This window comes from Caenorhabditis elegans, chromosome IV (assembly GCF_000002985.6).
Source record: "Caenorhabditis elegans chromosome IV".
Classification (NCBI taxonomy): Eukaryota; Metazoa; Nematoda; class Chromadorea; order Rhabditida; family Rhabditidae; genus Caenorhabditis; species Caenorhabditis elegans.
In genome coordinates, this window is record NC_003282.8 from 9537693 (window position 1) to 9560581 (window position 22889).

General features: G+C 40.4%; 2 protein-coding genes and 7 non-coding genes across 17 annotated transcripts; 5 read left to right on the forward strand and 4 right to left on the reverse strand.

Moving 5' to 3' along the window:
- Positions 1 to 747: 747 nt before the first annotated feature.
- F56H11.9 lies at positions 748 to 879 on the forward strand. The gene has a single exon (NR_056408.1). It is a non-coding gene; the product is annotated as an Unclassified non-coding RNA F56H11.9 (non-coding RNA).
- Positions 880 to 1636: 757 nt separating this feature from the next.
- Positions 1637 to 1755, forward strand: F56H11.10. Its single transcript, NR_056409.1, has one exon. It is a non-coding gene; the product is annotated as an Unclassified non-coding RNA F56H11.10 (non-coding RNA).
- F56H11.12 lies at positions 1637 to 1755 on the reverse strand. The gene has a single exon (NR_056410.1). It is a non-coding gene; the product is annotated as an Unclassified non-coding RNA F56H11.12 (non-coding RNA).
- Positions 1756 to 3113: 1358 nt separating this feature from the next.
- Positions 3114 to 8560, forward strand: fbl-1 (Fibulin-1; the record flags this gene model as incomplete). 8 transcript variants are annotated; one of them, NM_069293.6, is made up of 14 exons in its annotated part: positions 3114 to 3199; positions 3353 to 3588; positions 3636 to 3789; positions 3909 to 4061; positions 4343 to 4600; positions 5276 to 5351; positions 5395 to 5504; positions 5603 to 5743; positions 5842 to 5945; positions 5987 to 6067; positions 6114 to 6438; positions 6527 to 6653; positions 7642 to 7880; positions 8261 to 8560. In NM_069293.6, the coding sequence occupies 14 exons, from the start codon at positions 3160 to 3162 to the stop codon at positions 8401 to 8403; spliced, it is 2187 nt and encodes a 728-aa protein (NP_501694.2). The 8 variants fall into 8 exon arrangements, with proteins under 8 accessions (NP_501694.2, NP_001293878.1, NP_001023236.1 ...); NM_001306949.2 differs by lacking the exons at positions 7642 to 7880; positions 8261 to 8560 and adding exons at positions 6803 to 7008; positions 7175 to 7551 and having other exon boundaries at positions 3116 to 3199; NM_001028065.4 differs by lacking the exons at positions 4343 to 4600; positions 7642 to 7880; positions 8261 to 8560 and adding exons at positions 5036 to 5176; positions 6803 to 7008; positions 7175 to 7524 and having other exon boundaries at positions 3116 to 3199.
- 21ur-10113 lies at positions 7534 to 7554 on the reverse strand. The gene has a single exon (NR_056411.1).
- On the reverse strand, positions 8170 to 8190 carry 21ur-12747. The gene has a single exon (NR_056412.1).
- 21ur-13137 lies at positions 8424 to 8444 on the forward strand. Its single transcript, NR_056413.1, has one exon.
- Positions 8561 to 8593: 33 nt separating the features above from the next.
- Positions 8594 to 22754, forward strand: T05A1.5 (Major facilitator superfamily (MFS) profile domain-containing protein). 2 transcript variants are annotated; one of them, NM_001047520.3, is made up of 9 exons: positions 8594 to 8691; positions 9745 to 9904; positions 9961 to 10105; positions 10167 to 10270; positions 10323 to 10449; positions 21386 to 21585; positions 21699 to 22306; positions 22411 to 22483; positions 22535 to 22754. In NM_001047520.3, the coding sequence occupies exons 1-7, from the start codon at positions 8667 to 8669 to the stop codon at positions 21967 to 21969; spliced, it is 1032 nt and encodes a 343-aa protein (NP_001040985.1). In that variant the 5' UTR covers positions 8594 to 8666; the 3' UTR covers positions 21970 to 22306; positions 22411 to 22483; positions 22535 to 22754. The 2 variants fall into 2 exon arrangements, with proteins under 2 accessions (NP_001040985.1, NP_001366751.1); NM_001380411.2 differs by lacking the exon at positions 8594 to 8691 and adding an exon at positions 9453 to 9646 and having other exon boundaries at positions 22535 to 22715.
- Positions 21929 to 22008, reverse strand: T05A1.17. Its single transcript, NR_056414.1, has one exon. It is a non-coding gene; the product is annotated as an Unclassified non-coding RNA T05A1.17 (non-coding RNA).
- Positions 22755 to 22889: the final 135 nt, after the last annotated feature.

Sequence of the window (22889 nt, forward strand, 5' to 3'; positions counted from 1 at the left end):
TTCATTTTTATGCCATTTTTGTTCTTTTTGTTCTTTTCAAAGTCCCGCATCAATCAATTTTTCTGCTCCAGAAATTCCCAAAAAGTGTCATTTCATACATTTTATCACATATTATTTTTTGCTGTCATTTATAGACTCATAAGCTGTTGCATCGTTTTATTTTTAGTTGTTTCTCTTGTTTTTGATAGTGTGTTTTGTTAAGATACAGTCGCTGATTGTGTGATAACTGTAACAAATGGAAAATACACATTTCGTACAGATCTTGAGTTAGTTTTTTTCGTTGTCCCGGTAAAAATGTGCTTAAAAAATAATTTTTCTTTCTTTTTTTGTATTAACAGTTTTGAACTACTTTTGAAACTACCGTATTACACATCAAAAAACGACTTAAACCGTCAGGAAATCATTGGTAAAAAATAATTAAAAAAAAAATTTGCAATTAAGGAAGTGCGATATACAGTGCTCCACATAATGATACTTGGGGCACCGTTTTAATTGAAACTGCAAGATTGCCCATTTTGTGCACATCTTTAATAGGAACGTTTATAGGAAGGGAAAAAATCGGCGTGCACCTATTTTTAAACTTTGCCCAGAAATTTGCTCCATCTGTCGCAACCTGTGCCCACCTAGCTGTCATGCTTCCATCAATTTAAAATGCTCATCTCTTTTCACAAAAGTGATTTGCCGGGGAGGCGCGACAGGCAAAGTGTTATGTGTATGTGTGTCTCTTCGTCAGCTCTTGTCACAACATTGTGATGATGAACAACTGCTAACTGACAAATGAGTGGAAATAAACGAAAACGAATGAGAAAGGGGGACGGGTCGGATAACAGAAAAACATGCGGCTAGGTGATCAAGGTGGAGCTCTCTGATTTATTGGTCCCGCCAACAATTTCTGTCAGATGCAGTCTTGTTTTCTGGCTCTCTGTTTATGTCATATGTTTTTTTTTGAGCGAAACTGTAATTGTTCTAATTTATGACAAATGTTGCAACACGACATTTACCAGAAAACCTAATTAGGTTTGAATAGGAATAACTAAATATCCAAAACCAATAAGAGTGGTTCTCATCCAAAACTATTGCTACGATTCAATGCTAGAAATTTGCAAGTTTGGCAAAAATTTTAATTTACCAAATTTCCTCTATTAGTATTTTGCTCTCTGTGAGCCATGCAGTCTATGCAATCTACCTACCTAGCGGGTCGGTGTTTCTTTAGGGGTGGCAATAGGTTGCAACAGGTCGACCTATCGCCACCCCTAGTTTATTCCAAACCAAAATGAGGCTCCGAATTAACGAGTATCAGAGGTATAAGGCGCATACAAAATTTGTGGTGTCAAATATTTGGCAGTCATTTTTTTTTGAAACAAAGAACATATTTATTTTCAGTTATTTCCTACAAAACTTTAAAAACTGCAATCTATCTAATCTTTAAAAATTTCAATTATGTTCAAAAAGATCTGAAATTTAAACGGTTAAAATATAGATATTCATACAAACGAGAAAAGAAATATATTCATACAAACGAGAAAAGAAATTGCCGGATTTTTAACCAAAAATAATCAAATCCTGAAACTTCCCACCATTTTCCCCACTTCCCAATGTTTTTCCAACATTCATGCCTTTGAGTTCAAAAAAGATTTTCATTTTATTTTCTGAATGTGTACCATCACATGTGAACTCATTCCTCCTCCATCGTTTACGATCTCTTTTTACGAGCTCCGCCCTCGAAAATGCTTCTGATCATGTAAACGAAAAGAAAAAAGATGAAGAAGACTGCTGACTGACTGACGATGTATCATTTTCTCACATTGTGTTATGTTGCGATTGAGTGTTAAACTTTTTATTTAGAGGTTTCAAACAGATGAGTCACTTGCCGATTATGAAAATACTGTTTTCGAGTTTGAAAATGTATATAACTTGTAAATATGCAAACTTGTAAAAACTTGTAAAACACTTGGCGTTTATTTTTTATCCATTTTCGTTTCCAACTCTAGAACAAGAGAGAATTTTGGGAAACTCTTGCCAGTATCTTACAAAAACTTTTTTGTGTCGTTGTAACATTGGATAAGACATTGGAAATAGTTGTTCAAACTTGTAGATACTTTGGTAATAGCTTCATAATGGTTTCACAAGTCTAACTCAAACTGTGCAAAAGCTTCACAACTTCTCAACCAAGTCTATTTTTTGGGAAAAAACTGCTCAAGAAGTCAGCTCCAAATTCTGAGTAAGTATGATTGTTGCCCTGAAACGTAAAACAAAAATCGGATAGGTATTTTCCGATTTTAACTATAAATCCACCATAAACCCCGTCGATCAATTTTGCGCTATTCCAATGAAAGACCGTTTTTTTTCAATTTAATATTTTCAAAAACTAAAATAATTCAAATAAATTTTTTGTTTTGGTTTCAACAGTGTCGTTTGCCATTTTTCTGTTCTAAAAATATACCCAAAATCTCACATTTCCTCGAAACATTCCATGTAAACATCTGTTCCAATGCTCCTCCCTCTTCCTTTCAATGCTCATTTGAAATTGTTTCACTTAATTAACCAGACTATTATCCGTGTCATTTACGGGCACATATACATCTACATACATCTCAATAATATTAATAACAATAAGCTTAGATTAGAAAGGAAAATGCGGGAACATGAGACGCAGGCAGAAGCAGATAGATGGGCGGTTCCAAATCGGGAATGTTGGAAAGCTTTTCGATTTAGACACAACGAATTTTTGAGCAAAATGTGATAAGAATAGTAATATGTTGTGCTATTTTTATTGTTATTATTTTCTGTTTTATCATTCTTTTTGCGTCTTGCGTAACACTTATCACTAAACGGCTTTTGTGAGGTTTTCACACGTTTTCATAAATTCTTATCAGTTTCATTGTTTTTATGGGAGTTTTTTCTTTTATTCTTCTTTTTTTAAAAATCTGAAAGTTTTCAGTACAAACTTTTTTTACTTGCCCTGTGTACGAAATATGATCTAAATGAGCACATGATGATGTGATATTATTTGATCTTTCCTCGAAATCCTACTCATTTTCTTTGTGTCGTGCCACTTCCGTTCCAATTCACAACTTTTTGTGTTTCCGTTACAACATTATCTGCTTTCTTACAGAATTACGGAAACCCCGTGGAAATTTTAGTAGATTGGATAGAAATATGCGAATTTGTTTCTTATTATTGGCATTTTTGGTGGCAGGTAAGCTTTTTAAATTTTTTCAAATATTTATTTAAATTTTATGAATAATTAATAAAGAGGGCCCTCAAAAACACTTTGAAAATAGGCCATTTTCTAACATTATCCATAAAAAGAAAACTATCACAAACAACGGGAAACTTTCAAAATTTTCAGAGACCTTTGCCAACGAACTTACAAGATGTTGTGCTGGAGGAACTCGTCATTTCAAGAATTCAAATACTTGTTCAAGTATCAAAAGCGAAGGAACAAGTATGACGTGCCAAAGAGCTGCATCCATATGTTGTCTCAGAAGTTTATTGGATAATGCATGTGACTCTGGTACAGATATTGCAAAAGAAGAGGAGAGCTGCCCAAGTAATATAAATATTTTGGGAGGTGGATTGAAAAAAGTAATTTTAAAAAATCGAATAAAAATATAAATTGAGATGGATTTCAGGAGTGTTGTGATTGCTGTCTTCTAGCCAAAGATTTGCTCAATCGAAATGAACCGTGTGTTGCTCCAGTTGGATTTTCAGCTGGATGTTTGAGAAGTTTCAATAAATGTTGTAATGGTGACATTGAAATCACACATGCTTCCGAGATCATAACTGGTAGGAAAACAGAACATTTTCAATATTATTTCTTTTTAAAAAATTGAAATAATTTAATTCGGAACTTTTCATAAAAAATACCCGATTTAATGTTAAAATTGTTTTTTCATGTTTTACAGGACGTCCACTCAATGATCCACATGTACTTCATCTCGGCGACCGATGTGCGTCATCTCACTGTGAGCACCTCTGTCATGATCGTGGAGGCGAAAAGGTTGAATGCAGTTGCAGATCTGGATTCGACTTGGCACCAGATGGAATGGCTTGTGTAGGTATGAATATGTTTTACGCTTTTTTTTGTGCAGGTCAAAACCAAGTTAGAACTTTTCGAAAATTTAATTTTGAATGGAAAATAATAAAATTAATAGTAAAATACATAGTAAAATTAACATCACACTGTTTATCTGAAAATTGGTATGTATTTTATGCAAATTGGCAGCTTTGATAATTTTCTTTTGTTATTTCACGATTTCAGAAAAAAGTTTTCCCACTTTCACTACATCCATTCCCGGTCCTCTAGCTTACCCACATACCTTTTGTGCTTCTCTTTCAGATCGTAACGAATGTTTAACCCGCCAATCCCCATGTACCCAGTCTGAAGATTGTGTTAACACAATTGGTGGATATATCTGTCAGAGAAGAATTTCTCGTCTTGTTCCCCATCGTCATCGTGCCAATCGAATTGGCAATGCGCCAAGAAGAATGAGAGACGATCCATATTCTCGTGCTGGAGAATATAGAGAAGCATCACAAGCAAATACAGAGTTTGGATGCCCAATGGGATGGCTTTTTCAACATGGACATTGCGTTGGTAAGATAATTTAACAAGAAAATTAAAAAAAAAACAAAATTTAAAAAGTTGTGTGCTTATTGTTTTTTGCGCACTTTAAATTCAAAAAATTAAAGTTTAATCTAATTCTAAATTAACTGTTTCTTGAAATAATATTTGTCGTGTGCTGTCTGTCTAACCCTCAATCCCTAGAATGTTCTCTCCATCATCCATGTTCACATTCTAATCAACATTGTCTACCCTCTCCTGGGAATAATCGTGGCGATGGTTCCTGTGTCTGCAATCGAGGATATTATTGGAGTGATACTAACTCGCAGTGTGAAGGTTCTTGCTTTTTAAATGACTAACTGAATGAGAAATTGGAAGCTATGTTAATTGACAATATAATATTTTTCGAAAATTTTGAACATCACTGACAAACTCGCTTGCTGAAAAACTAACCAAAACTAACTCCAGATATTGATGAGTGTGCCACACTGATGGACGATTGTTTGGAATCTCAACGATGTTTGAATACTCCTGGAAGCTTTAAATGCATCCGAACACTTTCATGTGGAACTGGTTATGCAATGGACTCTGAAACTGAGCGGTGTCGTGGTTTGAATTTTTGTTTCTAATTTTTGGCGTCTTCTAGAAACAATTGCTTTCTGATAATTTTGAATAACACTTTTAATTGTAAATATTTTTTTGTTGAAGATGTTGATGAATGCAATTTGGGATCTCATGACTGTGGACCACTCTATCAATGCAGAAATACACAAGGAAGTTATAGGTTCGTGATTGGAACATTGAAATAAATTCATATTAAATTATAGATGCGACGCAAAAAAATGTGGAGATGGAGAACTTCAGAATCCAATGACTGGAGAATGTACATCGATTACTTGCCCAAATGGATATTATCCAAAGAACGGAATGTGCAATGGCGAGTCTTTATTACATCATATTGTGTTTCAGTTGTTAAACTAAAAACAATTAATGTTTCATAATATTTACAAGGGGAGACTATACTATACTTTCCAGATATCGATGAGTGTGTTACTGGCCACAACTGTGGAGCTGGTGAAGAATGTGTGAACACCCCTGGATCATTCAGATGCCAACAAAAAGGAAATCTGTGTGCTCATGGATATGAAGTTAACGGAGCTACTGGATTCTGTGAAGGTACGTTTTTTATTTGTGACTAATGAAATTTAAAGTTTACTTTCAATTAATATCACTGAAACTCTAAAATATTTAAAACCATAAAATACGGTTTTCAGATGTGAATGAATGCCAACAAGGAGTCTGTGGATCAATGGAATGTATAAATCTTCCGGGAACGTACAAATGCAAGTGTGGACCTGGATATGAATTTAATGATGCGGTAATAAGAAAAAAAATAATCACAAAAAAGATTTATTTCAGAAGAAGAGATGTGAAGATGTTGATGAGTGTATCAAGTTTGCTGGTCATGTTTGTGATTTATCAGCCGAGTGTATTAACACTGTACGAATTTGCTTTGAAGTTTCCTCATTTTCAGTTCACTTTTCAGATTGGTTCATTTGAATGCAAGTGTAAACCAGGATTCCAGCTTGCTTCAGATGGTCGTCGATGTGAAGATGTGAATGAATGTACAACTGGAATTGCTGCATGTGAACAGAAATGTGTTAACATTCCTGGAAGTTATCAATGTATTTGTGATCGAGGATTTGCACTTGGTCCTGATGGAACAAAATGCGAAGATATTGACGAATGCTCAATTTGGGCGGGGTCTGGAAACGATTTGTGCATGGGAGGATGTATTAATACAAAAGGATCATATTTGTGTCAATGTCCACCTGGATACAAAATTCAACCGGATGGAAGAACTTGTGTTGGTTCGTTGAACTTCACTTTCGTGAACAAGAATTCTTGTCTCGAAAATGGTTTTCCAGTTAAATTTTATGACATTGCAAATACTTTTAGATGTTGACGAGTGTGCCATGGGAGAATGCGCTGGATCGGATAAAGTATGTGTTAATACACTTGGATCGTTCAAATGTCATTCCATCGATTGCCCAACTAACTATATTCACGACTCGTTGAACAAAAAGTTAGTTTTTAAAGCTATATAATTTTTGCATAAGCTTACCCTAATTTTTCTTGAAATTTCCCAATTCATGAATAGTCTTAATAGAAAATTGGATGTCTGCAAAGTATCTGAACTAATACGTTTGAATGTTCCACTAACAATATTTTCAGTCGTTGTAATCGTCAACCATCAGCATGTGGTTTGCCTGAAGAATGTTCAAAAGTACCATTATTCTTAACCTATCAGTTTATTTCTTTGGCACGTGCTGTACCTATTTCATCTCATCGTCCTGCAATCACTTTGTTTAAAGTTTCTGCTCCAAATCATGCAGACACTGAAGTCAACTTTGAATTACAATTGAAGACTACTATAGTTGGTATGAATTTTCTACTGACTGTATCTATAGAGACTGCTATTTCAAAAATGCTCTGAAATACACATACTTCAGCATTTCTAAAAAATTAGGAAGTCATATTAGAAGAGTGTTTTTTAGCAGTTTTTCTTGATTACCTTTACGCTAACCCTAGCCCACCTAATTTCAGGTGCTCCAAACGTTCTTCCAGCTATTCGAGCTAATTTTTTACTTCAAAAAGGTGAAAAACGAAATAGTGCAGTTGTAACACTTCGGGATAGTTTGGATGGACCACAGACAGTGAAATTGCAACTTTTACTCAGAATGAGCAAAAAAGGCAAAAACTTCAACACATACGCTGCCAACCTGATTGTCGATGTGGCAGCTCACAAGCGACATAATACGGTTCATCCACCGCTCATGAAGATTCGATAGAAACAATTTTGTATGACTTTGTTTTGTTGATAATGTTTGAATAGTGTGACTTGCTGTGATGATCTCAAAATTTGCATGGATTAATAAATATTTTGATAATGACAATTTCGACATGTTTCGTATAGCCCATCAAGATCGAATAAAATAAAAATATTATTTTAAATATTTCTGAAATGAAACAGTAAATTTAAATTTTTGAATTTACGTCTAAAATATTTTCAGCCAAATTGCTGATGGTTATTCTTGCATCAAAGTGTGCTCAACAGAAGATACCGAATGTCTTGGAAATCATACACGAGAAGTTCTTTATCAATTCAGAGCAGTCCCATCATTGAAAACAATTATCTCACCGATTGAAGTGTCAAGAATTGTTACACATATGGGAGTTCCATTTTCAGTTGATTACAACTTGGATTATGTTGGACAAAGGCACTTTAGAATTGTTCAAGAAAGAAATATTGGTTAGTAGTAGACTATAAACATTAATTTATAAAGGTTTTCATGAGTACATGAGTTATTTTGTAAGTGAGTTATATCTGGAAAATTATGAACTCTGTGATCCTTTCGATAAAAATGATTTTGTATTTTTTTCAATTGATCTGCAGCTCTTAAAAATTGTAAACTATCTTTAAATTTAACTTGTTGAGCTTGCCAAAAGGTTTGTGGCGTCTAATCGCCTTGAGCTCCAGAGATCATTAAAAAACGTAATCCTTTGTTTTCACATCAAAAAGTAAAGTAACAAATTTGTTCCTCCTGTGTAATGATACGAAAATAAACAAGCAATAAAATATAAACAACTAAAAGCTTTACTGAAACAGTTAAACTTAACAAACAATTTCAGGTATCGTTCAATTGGTAAAACCAATTAGTGGGCCTACAGTCGAAACAATAAAAGTGAATATTCACACAAAATCCCGAACTGGAGTGATTCTTGCATTCAATGAAGCGATAATCGAAATTTCAGTTTCAAAGTATCCATTTTAAAATATTTTCCTCTTCCTTGTTGTTCATCTCATTCACTCCCATTTTTCTCAAATTCTATTTATTTTTGTCTGGTTTTAATTCAATCATTCTCTTTTTCTCGCTCACTCTCTCTCTATTTTATATAATTTTGTATTTGGATAAACGATTTGACCTTTTACCTGTTCGTTTCTTTTTGACATAGATCGGGATTAACAGGATTTTGTTTCAGTGGAGGAAAGGTGCGAAGAGGTGTATTTTGATATGAAACTATTCGTTTTTCGATTATGAATTTGGATTTGCCCAGATGTGGTTAGTTTTTGTTGTTGTTTTTGTTTTGTTTGAAGAATTCAATTTTGTAATAACGCTCTAAGCATTTGCACAAAAAGACGGTTTAACAACAAAGTTCCCTCTTTAAAAACAGATTTTTTGATCAAATACAATAAATAATTAATTGAAAAAAATGGCAATCACTTCGTAAAAAGGTTCCAAACATCCTTAAATTTATTGAATAAAATAATTGAAAAACGTAGACATGACAATCCACCCGGACGAGGCTTGTTCGGGGCTATTTCTGACACTTGGTAGCCTTACCACTCGTCTCAACTTGCCCTTCCGTCAGCTTTCTATGCCATTTTTGATCACGACGTAAATATTATCTAACCTATTATTTATTGTTTTGTTTATGTTTATATACTTTGAATGGTGTTAACTTTTCGGAGTCGTTTTTTTGTACGAGACGCAGGGAAGACGTGGGTGGTACGTAGGCGGCCGTTAGTCACCCCGAGGACCTTGTACATACAACATCTAATTAAATTAAAATTTTTTTAGTTTCATGTTGACCCATTTCATATTTTGAATGACCATGATCTCTGACCAATTTGACTCAAAACTTCACACCAATTCCTATATTTTTCACAAAGATCAAAACGTCACGACATGACACCAATCAAAAATATTGAATTGAATGATAGATAATTGGCAGCCATCATCATCCCACATATACCGTCTTTTTCCGACATTGTTCTTGGGCAAAAAATGAGGGAAATAGAACAAAAAAAAGAGAGTCGAGTCTGTATCGTTTCACCAATCCATTTTGCGACCGTATTTTGTACGCTAAATTTGAATATTTGATCGAAAACTGGAAGCGTAATATATAAGAGAAAACTTGAAAAGTGTACTTCTTGTTGAAAAATGGTTTCTATCTCTCTTCCAACTTCTCTTGTTACTGATACTTTATTAGAAGATGAAGAATATGATTTTCTTAGTGAGTTTTTCAAAAAGTTATTTACTGTTTCAGAATGTAAATGAAAAAAATAATAATTTCATTTTGCTTCCAAGAATCGTAATTTATCAAATTTCTAGAAAAAGGATCATCTGGAAAACTGTCAGATGAAGAACTACTTGCAAGAACAATTGAGAAAGCACTCAAAACAAAAAAGCTTGCACAGTCACCAAATATGACGTCATCTATAAAAGTTGAGACATCTATAAAAGTTGAGGATTTGTTAGATCAGATTGGAATGTGAGAACATTTACTTCCAAAAAACTAATTGGTATTTACATTTTCTTCGTTTCCAGATGGCATCCGTACCCACTCTTCATCACATTTTCTATGGCATTTTTATGGTTACTCTCTGTAATGCCGACAATGTCACCAAGTTATATGGCTCCATCTTCTCCATGTACATTGGATAATTGCTCATTTGTAACTGTGCAAAATGAGGTATCAGCTTGTTCATATCTTGGGAATTTGACATATAATTGGAAGACAAACGATTTTTCAGTTCAACATCACTAAAACATTGATTGATCCCGGTGAGATGACCAGCTCGATTTTCTTTTTAGGAAATGGAATTCTTGGACAAATCTATGCAGTTGCAGCTGACAGGTTTCTTCTAGAATATTCAGAATGTGATTCAATGTTTTAAAACATTTTCCAGAATAGGACGAAGACCTGTACTAATTGCGAGCTTATTCATATCTGGACTATCAGGAATTGGTGCAGCTTACGCCCCAACTTTTGAAATTATGCTAATTGGTCGTTTTTTTCAAGGAAGTTGCTTTACAGTAAGCATTTGAGTTTAAAAAAGTTACAGGTTAAGAGATTTTTTTACGAGCTTGCGATGTAGAGGGAATAACAGTACACAATTTAGATAAATCCAAGTTTATTATGAATAAATAAATGGATTTATCAACGGGAACAGACGGAAGACGTGGGGACGGGTGGCATCCGTGGTGAAACGTGTGAAGACTGAATGAATTGGCCTAAAAAGGCATCTGAATATTTGTGTGGATTTACGGGAGTACGACGCTCCGCAATAACGAAAGTGTGCGGGGGGGGGGGGGGGCGCACTTGCATTAGGAAATACGCAAATGGCGCTAATTCAAATAATAGTATTTAATTGATTAAAGAGTGGAATGTTTCTGAGTGAACGAATGGAACAGAGAGTGAGCAACTCATGCGGATGGTGATTGTGGGTTCGTGGGTGAACCTGACCAAGCGCATACATCCGCAAAGTTGGGACGGACGGGCTCTGCGGAGCCCAAGTGACAACACTCCGGGGGGGGAGGACAGAGGCTCGACTAAGACTGACAGACTGTGAACATAATTAATGTAGGGCACCTTGGCCTTTCGAGGGATGTAATCTCGGGTTCTACCTGGTGGAAGGTTGGCCGCGGCGTGATCTGATGCTGAAGCAAGAGTAGACGTGTTGGGATCTACGTACTCAAGTTCATCGTCCTGAAAGTCTGGATTGGGCGTGTCGTAGTCGATGCCCTCAAGTTCCAAAACAGAAGATCCAACGGGAGGGTGAATCAACCTGTCGTTTAGAAGGGAAGGTGGAATCCTTGGATTTGCAATGTCTAGCATTGTCTCGGTTGGAAAAAACTCTGGAGCGTAGGATGAGTTCGGTGAATCGAAGAACGCATGGACCGGGATGTTAGGTGGTTGAGCGTGATCTTCGCAGTATTGCTCGTTGTCATCGGACTCTTCTTCCCTTGATTCGGGAGAGTCGACGAAGTCCTCGGATGCTTGGATTTCGAGCGGGATGAGCTGGCAAACGGAACGTAGGTAGAGTTTACCGTTTGCTTTGACTGTGGCGGTACGAATTTGATCGTCGCGTTTGGATTCATGAACGTCCGTAATTACTCCTAGAGGCCATTTATGCCGAGTTACGTGATTGGTGTTAATGAGAACAACCTGTCCAACTGATGGCTTGATAGCTGAGCACTTCTTTTTGCGATGTTTGGCTTTTCTGAGGTGGAATAGATACCCTAGAGTCCAAATCTGCCAGAGCCGATTGAGGGCGGCTTCGAGCTTGGCGAGGTGTGCGCGAGCGCGTTCCTCTGCCCCTTTCTTGATGTCGGTGGTAAGACTCGAGGGGATATCCAGCATGACTCCGGGAATTTGAAAATCAATTGGACGAAGTGCGATCATGTCGTTGGGAGAACGCGCATGAGGGGTGAGAGGACGGCTGTTGATCATCGCCTGAGCACTTGAGACTAGGTACTGGAGAGTAAACATGTCTAGTCTATCAAGGGAGCTTACCTTGTGGAGCTGATGTTTTACGAGTCCAACGATTCTTTCATAGACTCCTCCTTGCCATGGTGATAGCGGAGTGATATGGAAGACGTTGATTTGTTGAGTAGCTAGATAGCTGATCAAGGACTCGCTCTGGATATCTCCTGTGAGAATGTCCTCATTAATCATCGACGCGCCGAGTTTGAAGATGGCTGCATTGTCGGAGTAGATATCGGTGGGCGTGCCGACACAGTTGAAAATTGTGCGTAAGCCCATCAGGTAAGTCTCAGTGGTGGCATCAGGTAACACTCGTAACACGGCGCCTCTGGTGACTAGGCATGTGTAGACAAGAACATAGGCTTTGCCGGCAGTGACGCCGTCATCTTTTAGATACTCAATTGGACCCATGTAATAGAGGCCCGATTTTGAGAATGGTGTGGACGGTTCCGTTCTGTTGTGTGGTAGCACCTTTGAGTTTGGATATTTGAAAGGTAAGCCGTGGACTTTCTTGCAGTCGACACAGTTTGAAATTACCGATTTCGCCAGTGCTTTGACGTGAGGGATCCAGAACAAAGTTTTGATGGCTGACACAGTGTATAGTTCGGGGCTGTGGCCGTTGATGACGTGCGTCTCACGCATGATAAGGGTCGCCAAAGGGTGATCTTTGAAAATAATCACAGGCTCATTAGCTTCTTGGGGAAGCGCGCGAGAAGTCACTTGTTTCTTGACACGGTAGAAACCGTGGCGGTCCACGTAATGCTCTAGATCAGGTGGGAGCTGGTAACCGAGAGCTTGGGATTCTCGATAATGATGAAGGATGATGAGCTTCCTGGCGAGATTGCGCTTATGGAGGATGGATTCCGCGCTTCTGAACTCGACCATTATCTCCGATTTTTTTGGAAACATTTGACACATAATTTTGAGGTTACTGTAAACCATATTTGAAAGTTTTGAGAGAGAATTTGTGTAGTGGAACGGGATGAAGGATTTGAAGCCTGTGATAGCGGTGACGAGGACTGTCTCCTTCAATTCTGCCGTAATCGTTTCGACCTTTTTGACGATTGGTTTATTCTTCTTTTTAGAAGTGGGGTCTAAAATTTCAGAATATGCCAGGTCTTGGAATTCGGCCGGGCAAGATACAGACCCTTCGACCTTTCGTGGCCACTTGTCTTCTGGATCTGAGAGGAACTTGGGACCTCGGAACCAGAAGAGGCTCTTCTGGAGCTCGCTAGTGGACATTCCCCGAGTGGCTAGATCAGCCGGATTCTCTTTGGTGGGAACATGATGAATGGTGGTGGTGATTCCACATTCTAACATCCGAGCGACGTTCTCGTTATACTGCTCGACTCTGTTGTGAACCCAGGCTCTTTTGTTTTTGCCTGACAGAATCCAATATAGAGCGCAGGCGCTATCTGTGAAGATTTTGACTGACGAGATCGGCAAGCGAAGCTCTTTTGAAAGGTTGGTCGCGAGGTTCGAAGAATCCCTAGTAGCTCCAACTTTGGGATGGTGTAGTTCGTGACGGAAGTCTCTTTGATCTTATTTTTGCTAGCGATGAGCCTTGTGACTGGAGCCCAGCTCTCATATTTGAAATGAGCGTATGCTGCGGCAGCGTAGATGTCTTGCGACGCGTCAGTGAAAATTATGAGCTGACAGTCTAAGATATCCTCGTTGACGAAGGTTAGGCGTCTTTCAACTCGGATTGACTTGTCTACGAATGAGCTTTGTAGTGCTCTCCACGCTGGGAGCAGCTCAATAGGAATGCGATCTTTCCAGTTGGTCCCACTGATCCAAAGTTGTTGGATGAGACGTTTGAACTGTACTAGAATCGGAGTCACTAGTCCTAGCGGATCGAAGGTTTCCGCCATTTTTGAAGCTACTTCTCTCTTTGTGGGGTGATCAATGTCAAGGATGGCAATTTTCACCGACAACGTGTCTGTGTTGTCGAAGGAATCCCATGTGTAGCCCAAGAGTTTGACTTCTCTGGACTCTGCTCTATCTTCGTGAGGAAGGTGAGCCATGATAGAGCTGCTGTTGGTGACAAACTCTCGCAGATTCATGTTCATCTTTTTGAAGATGGACTTGGCTGCCATGGCTGTAGGCATGATTTTGTTGAACTCATTAGCGCCGAGCAGACAGTTGTCAACGTAGAGGTTCTCTCTGATCTCGTTATTCAACCGGTGGGGGTTGCGTTCCAGGAAGTGGTGGATGGCGGCACCCAGAAGGAATGGGCTGCTTGCAACCCCGAAGGGGATTCTGGTGAACCTGTAACAACAGATGTTGTCTTTGTTCGCGGGCTTCGAGGGGTCTTTGAGCCAGAGAAACAGTGACGTTTCTGTGTTTCGCCTGAAGCCGTACTTGATGGAAGGCTTTTTCGATGTCTGACACGATGATGTACCTATAGCACCTGGCTCTGAGGAGAATGCCGAAGAGAGGTGTGATGAGGTTCGTGCCGGCATGGAGACAGTCATTTAGCGATAGGTCCTTTCCGATCGGACTTGACGAATCGAGGACAACTCGAAGTTTGGTCGTATTTGACGACTCTTTGATGACTGCACGGTGAGGCATGAAGTACTCAAGAGGGGAATCTTGAGCCATTATCGGTGTGACCAACTCGATGATTTTTGCCGATTCCTGATCTTTGATCACCTTATGATATTTTTGGATGAGATCTTTGCCTCTTGTGAGCGTTTGAACGAGGCTACACAATCGCTTATATGCGATGGCATAATTATTTTTGAGGTTAGCTTCATTGCCGTTGAAGGGCAATGCGACTTCGAGATCGCCATCTCTGTAGGTCGCGTTTAGTTCGAACTCTGCGAGCAGATCAGTCGTTGACTTTTTGACTTCGTCTACTGAAGGGATTGGCTCGATTCCGATATTTTCGAGTTTCCACATTTGTTCGATTAGACCATGGAAGATCAGGTTGGGATCTTCTGAGGTGGCGAGTTGAGCTACCGTATCGGCGACCATGATTGTATGTATGGGCCCGGTGATGTCTTTGAACACCCAGTGTAAGTCGTATTCTGAATGTAGGACTAATGACGGAATGGGGTGAACAATGATTCCGATTCTGGTGATGTCGATGACCCGTCTGGACGGTAGCTGGTGGCGTTCGGTTAGCTCGTCTCCGAATAGGCATGATAGGACGTCATTGCCGAGGATCATATCGATGCGATTGCCGTGGTGGGCATTTTGCCTCTCAAAGATTGATGTGTCTATCTTGAGAGACTCGAGATGAACTATGTCCTCGTGGGAAAACGTTGGAGCTACGAAGGTAGTAGCTGGGAGATGGTCGAAGCCGGCGATCAAGAAGCCTACGCTATTTTGAAAGTTTAATGATTTTAATTTGATTGGGAAAATTTGGGATACAGAGGTCGACGCATCGTGGAATCCTTGTAAGGATAGCCTTGCTGAACCGGAAGGTGTAAGGCCGATTGAGCTGGCTTTGCTGTGCTGAATGAGTGACAGAGACGCTCCAGAGTCTACCAGCGCTAATAGGGGTTGATTATCGTCAGTGTAGAGGCATATGAATGAAAGTTTCTCATTGCCAGCGTTCTGAATATTTGTCACTTGATGAGGGACGTCAGGATGGGACAAAAAAACAGCATAGTCAGCGATGCTCTTGGCGTCGATGAAATGACATGTATCTGGAGGCGTTGTCTTCCTGTGTGGGAAGGAAGGTTGGCCTTGAGTATTTATGAGGGAGGCTGATAGGATACTAGAGAGGGTAAGAACGTTGCAGCAACGTGCTGATTGCGAATCAGCATTTGGCAGGGGGCTCTGTGCAGTCGGCCCCGTGCCCGCCCACAATGATTTAGTGGGAGGTGTTGCGAGTTCCCCTCTCTCTTGGGAGAGGGATGTCTCGAAATAACCGGATAACCGATTTGGCTGTCGGTGGATAGTTACTGGGGTCTCTGTAGTATTCTTTCTTTGGACAGCCGCCTGTGTGGTGGATTCCACTGCAGTAAATGCATTTGAAGTGGACAGTGCATTCTGTGATGGAATGGCTCCTGCAACAGTTGGGGCAGAGCCCTTTCCTCTCGTTAGCTGCACGAAAGGCATGGCTGCTGAGCCGACATCTGACCGGGCTGTGTCCGCCGCCGCAGGCTGGACACGGTTTTGCATTAGTCTCATCGTCGACAGGGAATGTGCGTGGGATGAGATCTATGTTTAGGCCTTTTTGACCTGGCTTGTAGTATCCAGCAAGAGTCTGTCCGCTCTGATTGTCTCTGAATTTCGCTGCATGTTGGCGAGCATCATAGACTAGGGCACGCGGAGCCTTTTTTGACTGTTTGGCCTGTGTTGGCCGAGCAGGAGCAGGAGCGGGAGCCGTTTGGGTAACGTGGTTAACCGAGGCTTTGAGGAAGCGAGAGGGAATCTCGTTGACCGCTGTGTGACTGCGGGGAAGCATGGATGCTGCGATCAACCCGTTTTCGAAGCTGATAATGTGTCTTCGAATGCGAGTGTATAGCGTCGTCGCGGTCGGTCGCTCTCCGAGTTCAGTGTAGAACTCTGTGACTTTGTCTTTGAAAGAAGCCGGGAGTTTTGCGATAAGACCTAATGTGATACGGTCGTCGGCCTCGGAGAGCCCTGTCACTTGCAGTCTTTGAACCAAGAGTTGGTGAGAGATGAGACCTAGTTTCATCTGTTCTGGAGTGGAATGATTGAACTTGAGCATTCTGAATTGCTCCAGTAGACCTCTCTGAGTATCTCCTTTACCGGATACGGACTCGAGCATGTCCATAGTGGTACTGTACGCGATCATGGGGTCATCGTGATGCGAGATGCATTGGGTGGCGTTTCCGATCAGGTGGCTTCGGAACATGTTGTACTTGGTCACCGCTGGAAGCCGGGGATTGTCCAAGACTACTGCATTAAATCCGTTCTTGAATGCGCGGAAGTTGCCAGTACCGTCAAACTTTTGTAGGTGTTTGGCGTTGCTCTCGAAGTTGATAACTGCGCGAGATGGGAGTGACTCTAGAGCAGTTGGAAGGGGTGAAGTACCTTCTTGATCGATCTCAATTTCACTTCCCACATCCGTTTCGATGTCTGTACGGACTGAATTGTGGTCAGCGAGGGACTGCACTCGAGCAGCCATCTCGTCATTGAAGGCTGTTTGAGCTCGTCTCGCATCTGACTGATCGTCTTGAATACGATTGATCAGTCTGCCCATATCCTGCATGGCTTGCATGATTGCTTCGTCCGCTGGCGCGAAAGAAGGTTGGCCGTGAGCCATCTGTGGTGATGCTGAGGAAAGTATCGGAGCTTCCACCAGACCAGATGTTCTGTATGCTCTTTGTGGCGCATGACTTTGACGCTCTAGAACTGGAGAAATTTGTGATCCACGTCGATATTTTTCCATTCTTCTCTCGCGAGCGGCTCTGATATTTCTGAACTCGAGCAACTGTTGTCTGCCGAGCTCTTCGTTTTGTTCGGCCAACTGCTGTTGCTCAGCGAGCTTGTCCTCGAGGGATCTGATTCTGGCTCTATCTAACTTGCGTCGATGTTGTTCTTCGGCAAGTTCTTCGGCTAGGGTTGGGTGATGAGACCACCTGTCGCCATCAGAATCTCGGAAGCGGGTCGCTGTGCTGAATTGCGACGCTGTCCGATACATTGTAACCGGTGAATCCCTTGTTGGAGGTGAGAGGATCGCTGATGGGATCGTCACTCTTGGCTCAGGGACTTCGCTGAGCTCGTTGCCATTTATGACATTATGGTTCGAGCCCATGTTCGCTTTGAGATCTTCGAGCGCATGGTCGATGCTGCTCAGATCGCCCGACTCGGATTGTGATGAGTCGGCACCAGATGTTTCGTACGGGGTCAGTTCGATATCCTGTTGAACGTGCGGGATGACTGGGAAGCCGAGAGATGACAACTCTCTTTCCAACATGACGATGTCACGGTTTGCCTCGTTGAGGAGGGCTTGGGGGTGGAGTACTGCGAGATGAGCTTCCACCTCTCTGTGATAGGTGTCACTATTGGGGGAGTCTCGCAGCGCCGGTTCTTGGAACTTGTCGTCCACGAACTGGCGTAAGTGCTCCAGCTCCTCCGCGTAGTGCCGAAGTTTGATGAGAACTTGATTGGCGTCGCGGAGGATGGCGTTCTCGATGGGGGGAGAAACGTTCGGGTTGCCACCAAGATGTTCAAGCATCATTCGAGACGCTTCCTGACGGAACTGGCGCGTCTTATTGACGATGCGGGTGATGGTACCCTTGATAGTGGCGGCTGGCGATCTCGAGTGGTGTGGGCGACCACGTCTCGAGCGTCGGTTTGACTGCCTGCCTGATTGGTTACCTTGAGCGGTAGCCGGTGAGTCACCTTGAAGGGTGGCCTCGGGTGCCTCCGGGTTATCAACACGTGGGGTGTCGACTTCCGGGAGACCTTTTGAAGATTTGGAGATTGCACTCATTTCCGGGGTGATTGTCGAAGACAATAAATCCAGTTAACTGAAATAAGTGAATTTTGATTGAGTTGATTTGAATACTCAATACTGTTGGAGTGTACACTTCGCTCTCCGAGGTGGAGATGATGTGTAGATTTTTTGAAAACCTTTCCCCCTCATTCTTTGATCATCTTAACAAAATGATTCCTTGCGTCTGAACCGTGTGCTGTAGCTCCCTCCGGTAAGATCACGGTGGGAGTAGATGGGAATGAGCGGATCCAGGGACGCATGGTTCAAGTGGACATTATGCTTTCCGAATAATGTAGACTCTACGTCGTTTGACCTTGTGTTTTTTTTTTGTGGTTTGTTGGATTTCTTAGTGGGGGTGACTTTATTGAAATCCCTTCTCGAACCTCTCAGAGATGCAATCTGATCATGTCACTTACCAACTGGTTGAACCGACCTGTTGGCTTTTCCTTTTTGAATTGGAATTGTGACATGTGGCTCGAGAAGTCTCCTAGCAATGTCTCGAGGAGAGTAGCGGAGCCATTAGCCTATGTTCGGATCTAGATGACCGGTCAATTTCGAACATGGATAACTTTTCTGAACCGAGTTTTTATTTCTCGTGAGAGCAATATTAAACTCTGTCTATTATCAAGTGACATTGCGTGTGTCAGAACAGATCTGGACGTCAACTGTACGAATAGGTTTGATTTATTTGATTTTGAATAATTTTGAAATCTTTGGGCCGATTTTGAAATATTTGGACCAAGTTTGAAGGCAGTTTGAAAAATAAAATAAAATAAAAAAATTTTTATGTGATGTTTTACGGACTGAGACAGTTATAGTTCATCAGAAGAACTTTATTTCACGGGAATTTTCCCCAAGGCAAAAGAAAACTACAATACGATAGGTGTGGATCGAGTAATTAACAGTGTCTCAGTCTTTCTATAATTTGCTCAAGCTCCCATTGTTCCTGGTTGAGTGGTGGAACTGGCTATGAATCATAAGAAGTTGAGGAAAGAACTTCTTGAGAATAACTCACTTCTGGATCCATGGAAGCCGCGTGCGGGTTTCAATTGTCCGATCTTTTCAGAACTTAGGGTCATGGGGGAAGAACCAGCTGAACTGACAGGTAGTGAACTTGTTTCAGACATATGAGCAATAAGCTAGTTAAGCTGTGAAGCTTTGGAAGCTGAGTGATGCTTTTAAGATTATTGAGCTGTTTTACTGTAGGTTCAATTGGGTAGTTGAGCCGCAGAGATATTTGATTTGAAGCCTTGTGTTTTGAAATCACGTAGGCGACACGTGGGAGGCGTGTTTTGAAAATATCAAGAACGTGAGTTGACGTTTTGAACTTTGTTTGTTTGTTTGTTTTTTATGGCTGGGCTTCACGAAAGTGTATTCGCGCAGTCCATGGTAAGGTCTGATTTGCTGAGTGATGTAGCACCTTATTTTGAACTATTCGTATTAGTTGACTTAATTCCAGTTACATATAGAATTACTATTGAGGACTTGTGAAAGTACTGAGCCATCTTGCGGCTAGTGGACCCCCTGAATTTCCGGCAATGTGTGAAGCCAATCCGAGGATTAATTCAACAAGACACTCTGAACGTCTGCCAGACATCCGATTCCTAGAAATTCCTAGGCCCGTCGACTTTGGAAGATCTAGTCCAAGTCGTGACAAGAGTGGGGAAGCTGCCACCTTGAACACTCCTGAAACGGCGTGAGCATCAGAACTTTAGTACATTCTTCATGACTAAATACTAGGGTTGATCAATACCTTTTCTTTCATCACGTTCATCAATTAAGAAGAACCCTTAACTGCTCGATAGGCTTGGTACTTTCGTGTGGAATAGTACTTCACTATGTAAACGCAAGAGTTTCCAATTACGTCTGTTCTGGTTCGGAGCAACAAGAAACGTCTACGAGTCCGTCGAGAGCTTTGAAAGGTGACTGCGACTTACTGAGGACGTTTTTTGAACGATTGTCTGAGTGATTCGTGGAGAGAATAGCAATCGTAAACGATCGTTTGAGAGATTCGTTTGACAAATCATGATCGATTTTTTGAGAGAGAAAAAAGAAGTGAACCTAATACTCTAACGAATTTCCCACGGATGTTCTGAAGGGTGACCGCGAGTTTGTAGAGCATGAGGAATTTGAAATCTCTATGACTATCGCTGTGGAATGATGCGAGGAGATTCGATTTCGAGTTGAAAGTTCGAAATAGCAATAAGATTTCGATGACCTGAGAGTCTCTAGTTGTGATGACGTAGCCGAGAGACTATAAAGTCTGTGAAGTCAACTGTTATGTCTAGGTATGAATAGACTAAGTTGTTTTTGGGAAGCTCATGGAAGGGAGCTTATGATTAGCGTTGAGTTAACAACATTGTCACGGTAGTAAAGTGTAAACACTTTTATTTTTAATACGACTGCACCCGGGGGAGGGAGTGAGCGTACATTCCAACAGGTTTGAGAGCAATTGCGGGTCATAAAATAATGGAAAGTTGGATGGGGAACAAGTAATAACGAGATATAGGACTCGGAAATTAAGCTGTGGTGGGTGTGGGAGGGTATAACAAAAATTTCATCACTTAGAATGGGACAAAATTAAGAATGGCCAAATTAACAACAACAATAACAGTTAAACAATAGGTGTGTGTGGGGTTGAACACTACATCTTCTTGTTGAAGAACCCATGAGCTCCAACGTCGGTGTCCTGATATGGGGCATAACGACGCTTCTTGGAGTTGTCCTGGAGATGGGCCTTGTGACGAGGTGCCTTCGGCTTCTTGACTGGAGCGGGTGCGCCTTGGAGTTGCTGCTCTCTTTGTTGTTGTTCCTAAAGAAATGAGGTTGGTATTTCATTAGGTTGTAGGCTATATCTCACCTTACGGATCTGAACGGCGGCCAGATACCCTGGAGTTTTGTGGACGTCCGGTTGCTTGCAAAACAATGGGTGACCCCCACTAAGAAATCCAACAAACCACAAACAATGGTCAAAAAGCAGAAACTATGGTTGATTGATAATACTTTTTAGAGGGATGAAACAATAATTTTTAATTCAAAAATATTTATAAAGTTAAATCAATATTCAGGCTTTAACAATGATCAACTGGGTGATGTGCTGTGAAAGTATTTCATTTTCTGGACATGGTTACGCATCTGTACTGTTCGGATTATGTTGGGTAATTGGATATTGTTCAGTTTCACCGCTTGCCATGTATTTCTCAACTTGGCGTTATGTACAACTGGCCACATCTGTTCCATGTGTTCTTTTTGGAATTCTCATGATGTTGTAAGTTCATATGCTCTAGATGATTAGCTGAAGTTTGGTTTTTTCTTCTACAATAACAAAATTTTGTTAAAATACGCCTACACAACCTGAGCACTTTATTTGAAAACTTGCAGTACTCTACCCGAAAGTTTCTCATTTCTGGTGGCAAAAAGAAAACGAGATGATTTGGTGAAATGGATAGAAATGGCATCAAGAGTTGGAAATGAAGAAATTGATTATGATGCTGATCAGATTGTGGATATGTCAAGTAGAGAAGAAGATAATGAATCACTTCTTCAGACATTAAAACTTGTTCTCCAATCAAAACTCATGGTCACTAACACGGCTGTTGAAACATTTTTATGGAAATTTTTTGACAAAATTTTTACCATTTTGAAATATTAATTTTCAGGATAATTGATTTAATGATCTACAGTGCTCTTTCACTCTCAGCAACAGGAGTTGGCTCTAATAACATGCATCTCTCGTATATTTTTTCTGGTCTCGTCGAAATTCCTTCTTATTTTTTGATTCCCGCCGCAATTGACTGGTTAGGAAGAAAACCATCCGTAATGGTTTCTCATTTGATTCTTGCCTTTTCGCTACTCTCCATGTACCTGTTTGATCATGAGGCTGATCCAGAAATATTCTTGATAATTTGGCTCATTGCCAAGTTTGCAGCTGCATCTGCATTTATGCTGTGTTTCGTTTACGGAGCTGAACTTTTCCCAACAAATTGCAGGTACTTTTTCAACAAAAATAAAATGTTATTAAAAATCAAAATACTGTTTCAAACTATCTTTGAAATGTTATCACAAAACTTCAGCAAATTAGATGAACTTTCAGAAGTATATGCCTTGGTACTTGTGCGACAATTTCAAATCTTGGAGCAGTTGTTGCTCCTCATGTCCCTGCAATGGTAATCAAGATATTTCTTCAAATTTTAGAATGACATCTTTATCGTTTTCAGGACATATTCTTCCCCGGACTCCACTACTTGTTTTATGCGCTTTGCTCATTTATTTGTACAATTCTAACGACAATATTACCTGAAACAAAAGAGAATCATAATGTTCCAAGAAGTCAACAACAATCGCTTGCATAATTTCACTGTTTTCAACAACATTTTTGTTTCTTTTCCGGGTATAAACATTTTTCGCTGTTTCAAAAATTATAAAATCTGAATTAAAATAACTTTGAAACTAATTGTAAAAACGAAGTTTACTCATGAGGAAATTGTTTCAAATCATTCACAGTAGGTTAAAACAGTAATTTCAGAGAATTGCAATAATGCTGTTCATTGAAATGTACCCAACATTTGGAAG

Excerpts from the sequence above, each read along its gene's own strand:
- T05A1.5 (NM_001380411.2), top strand. The coding sequence starts at position 9,574 with ATGGTTTCTATCTCTCTTCCAACTTCTCTTGTTACTGATACTTTATTA. Across the intron at positions 9,905-9,960 it reads TTGTTAGATCAGATTGGAAT|ATGGCATCCGTACCCACTCT; the intron begins GTGAGAACATTT and ends CTTCGTTTCCAG. Across the intron at positions 10,271-10,322 it reads TATGCAGTTGCAGCTGACAG|AATAGGACGAAGACCTGTAC; the intron begins GTTTCTTCTAGA and ends AACATTTTCCAG.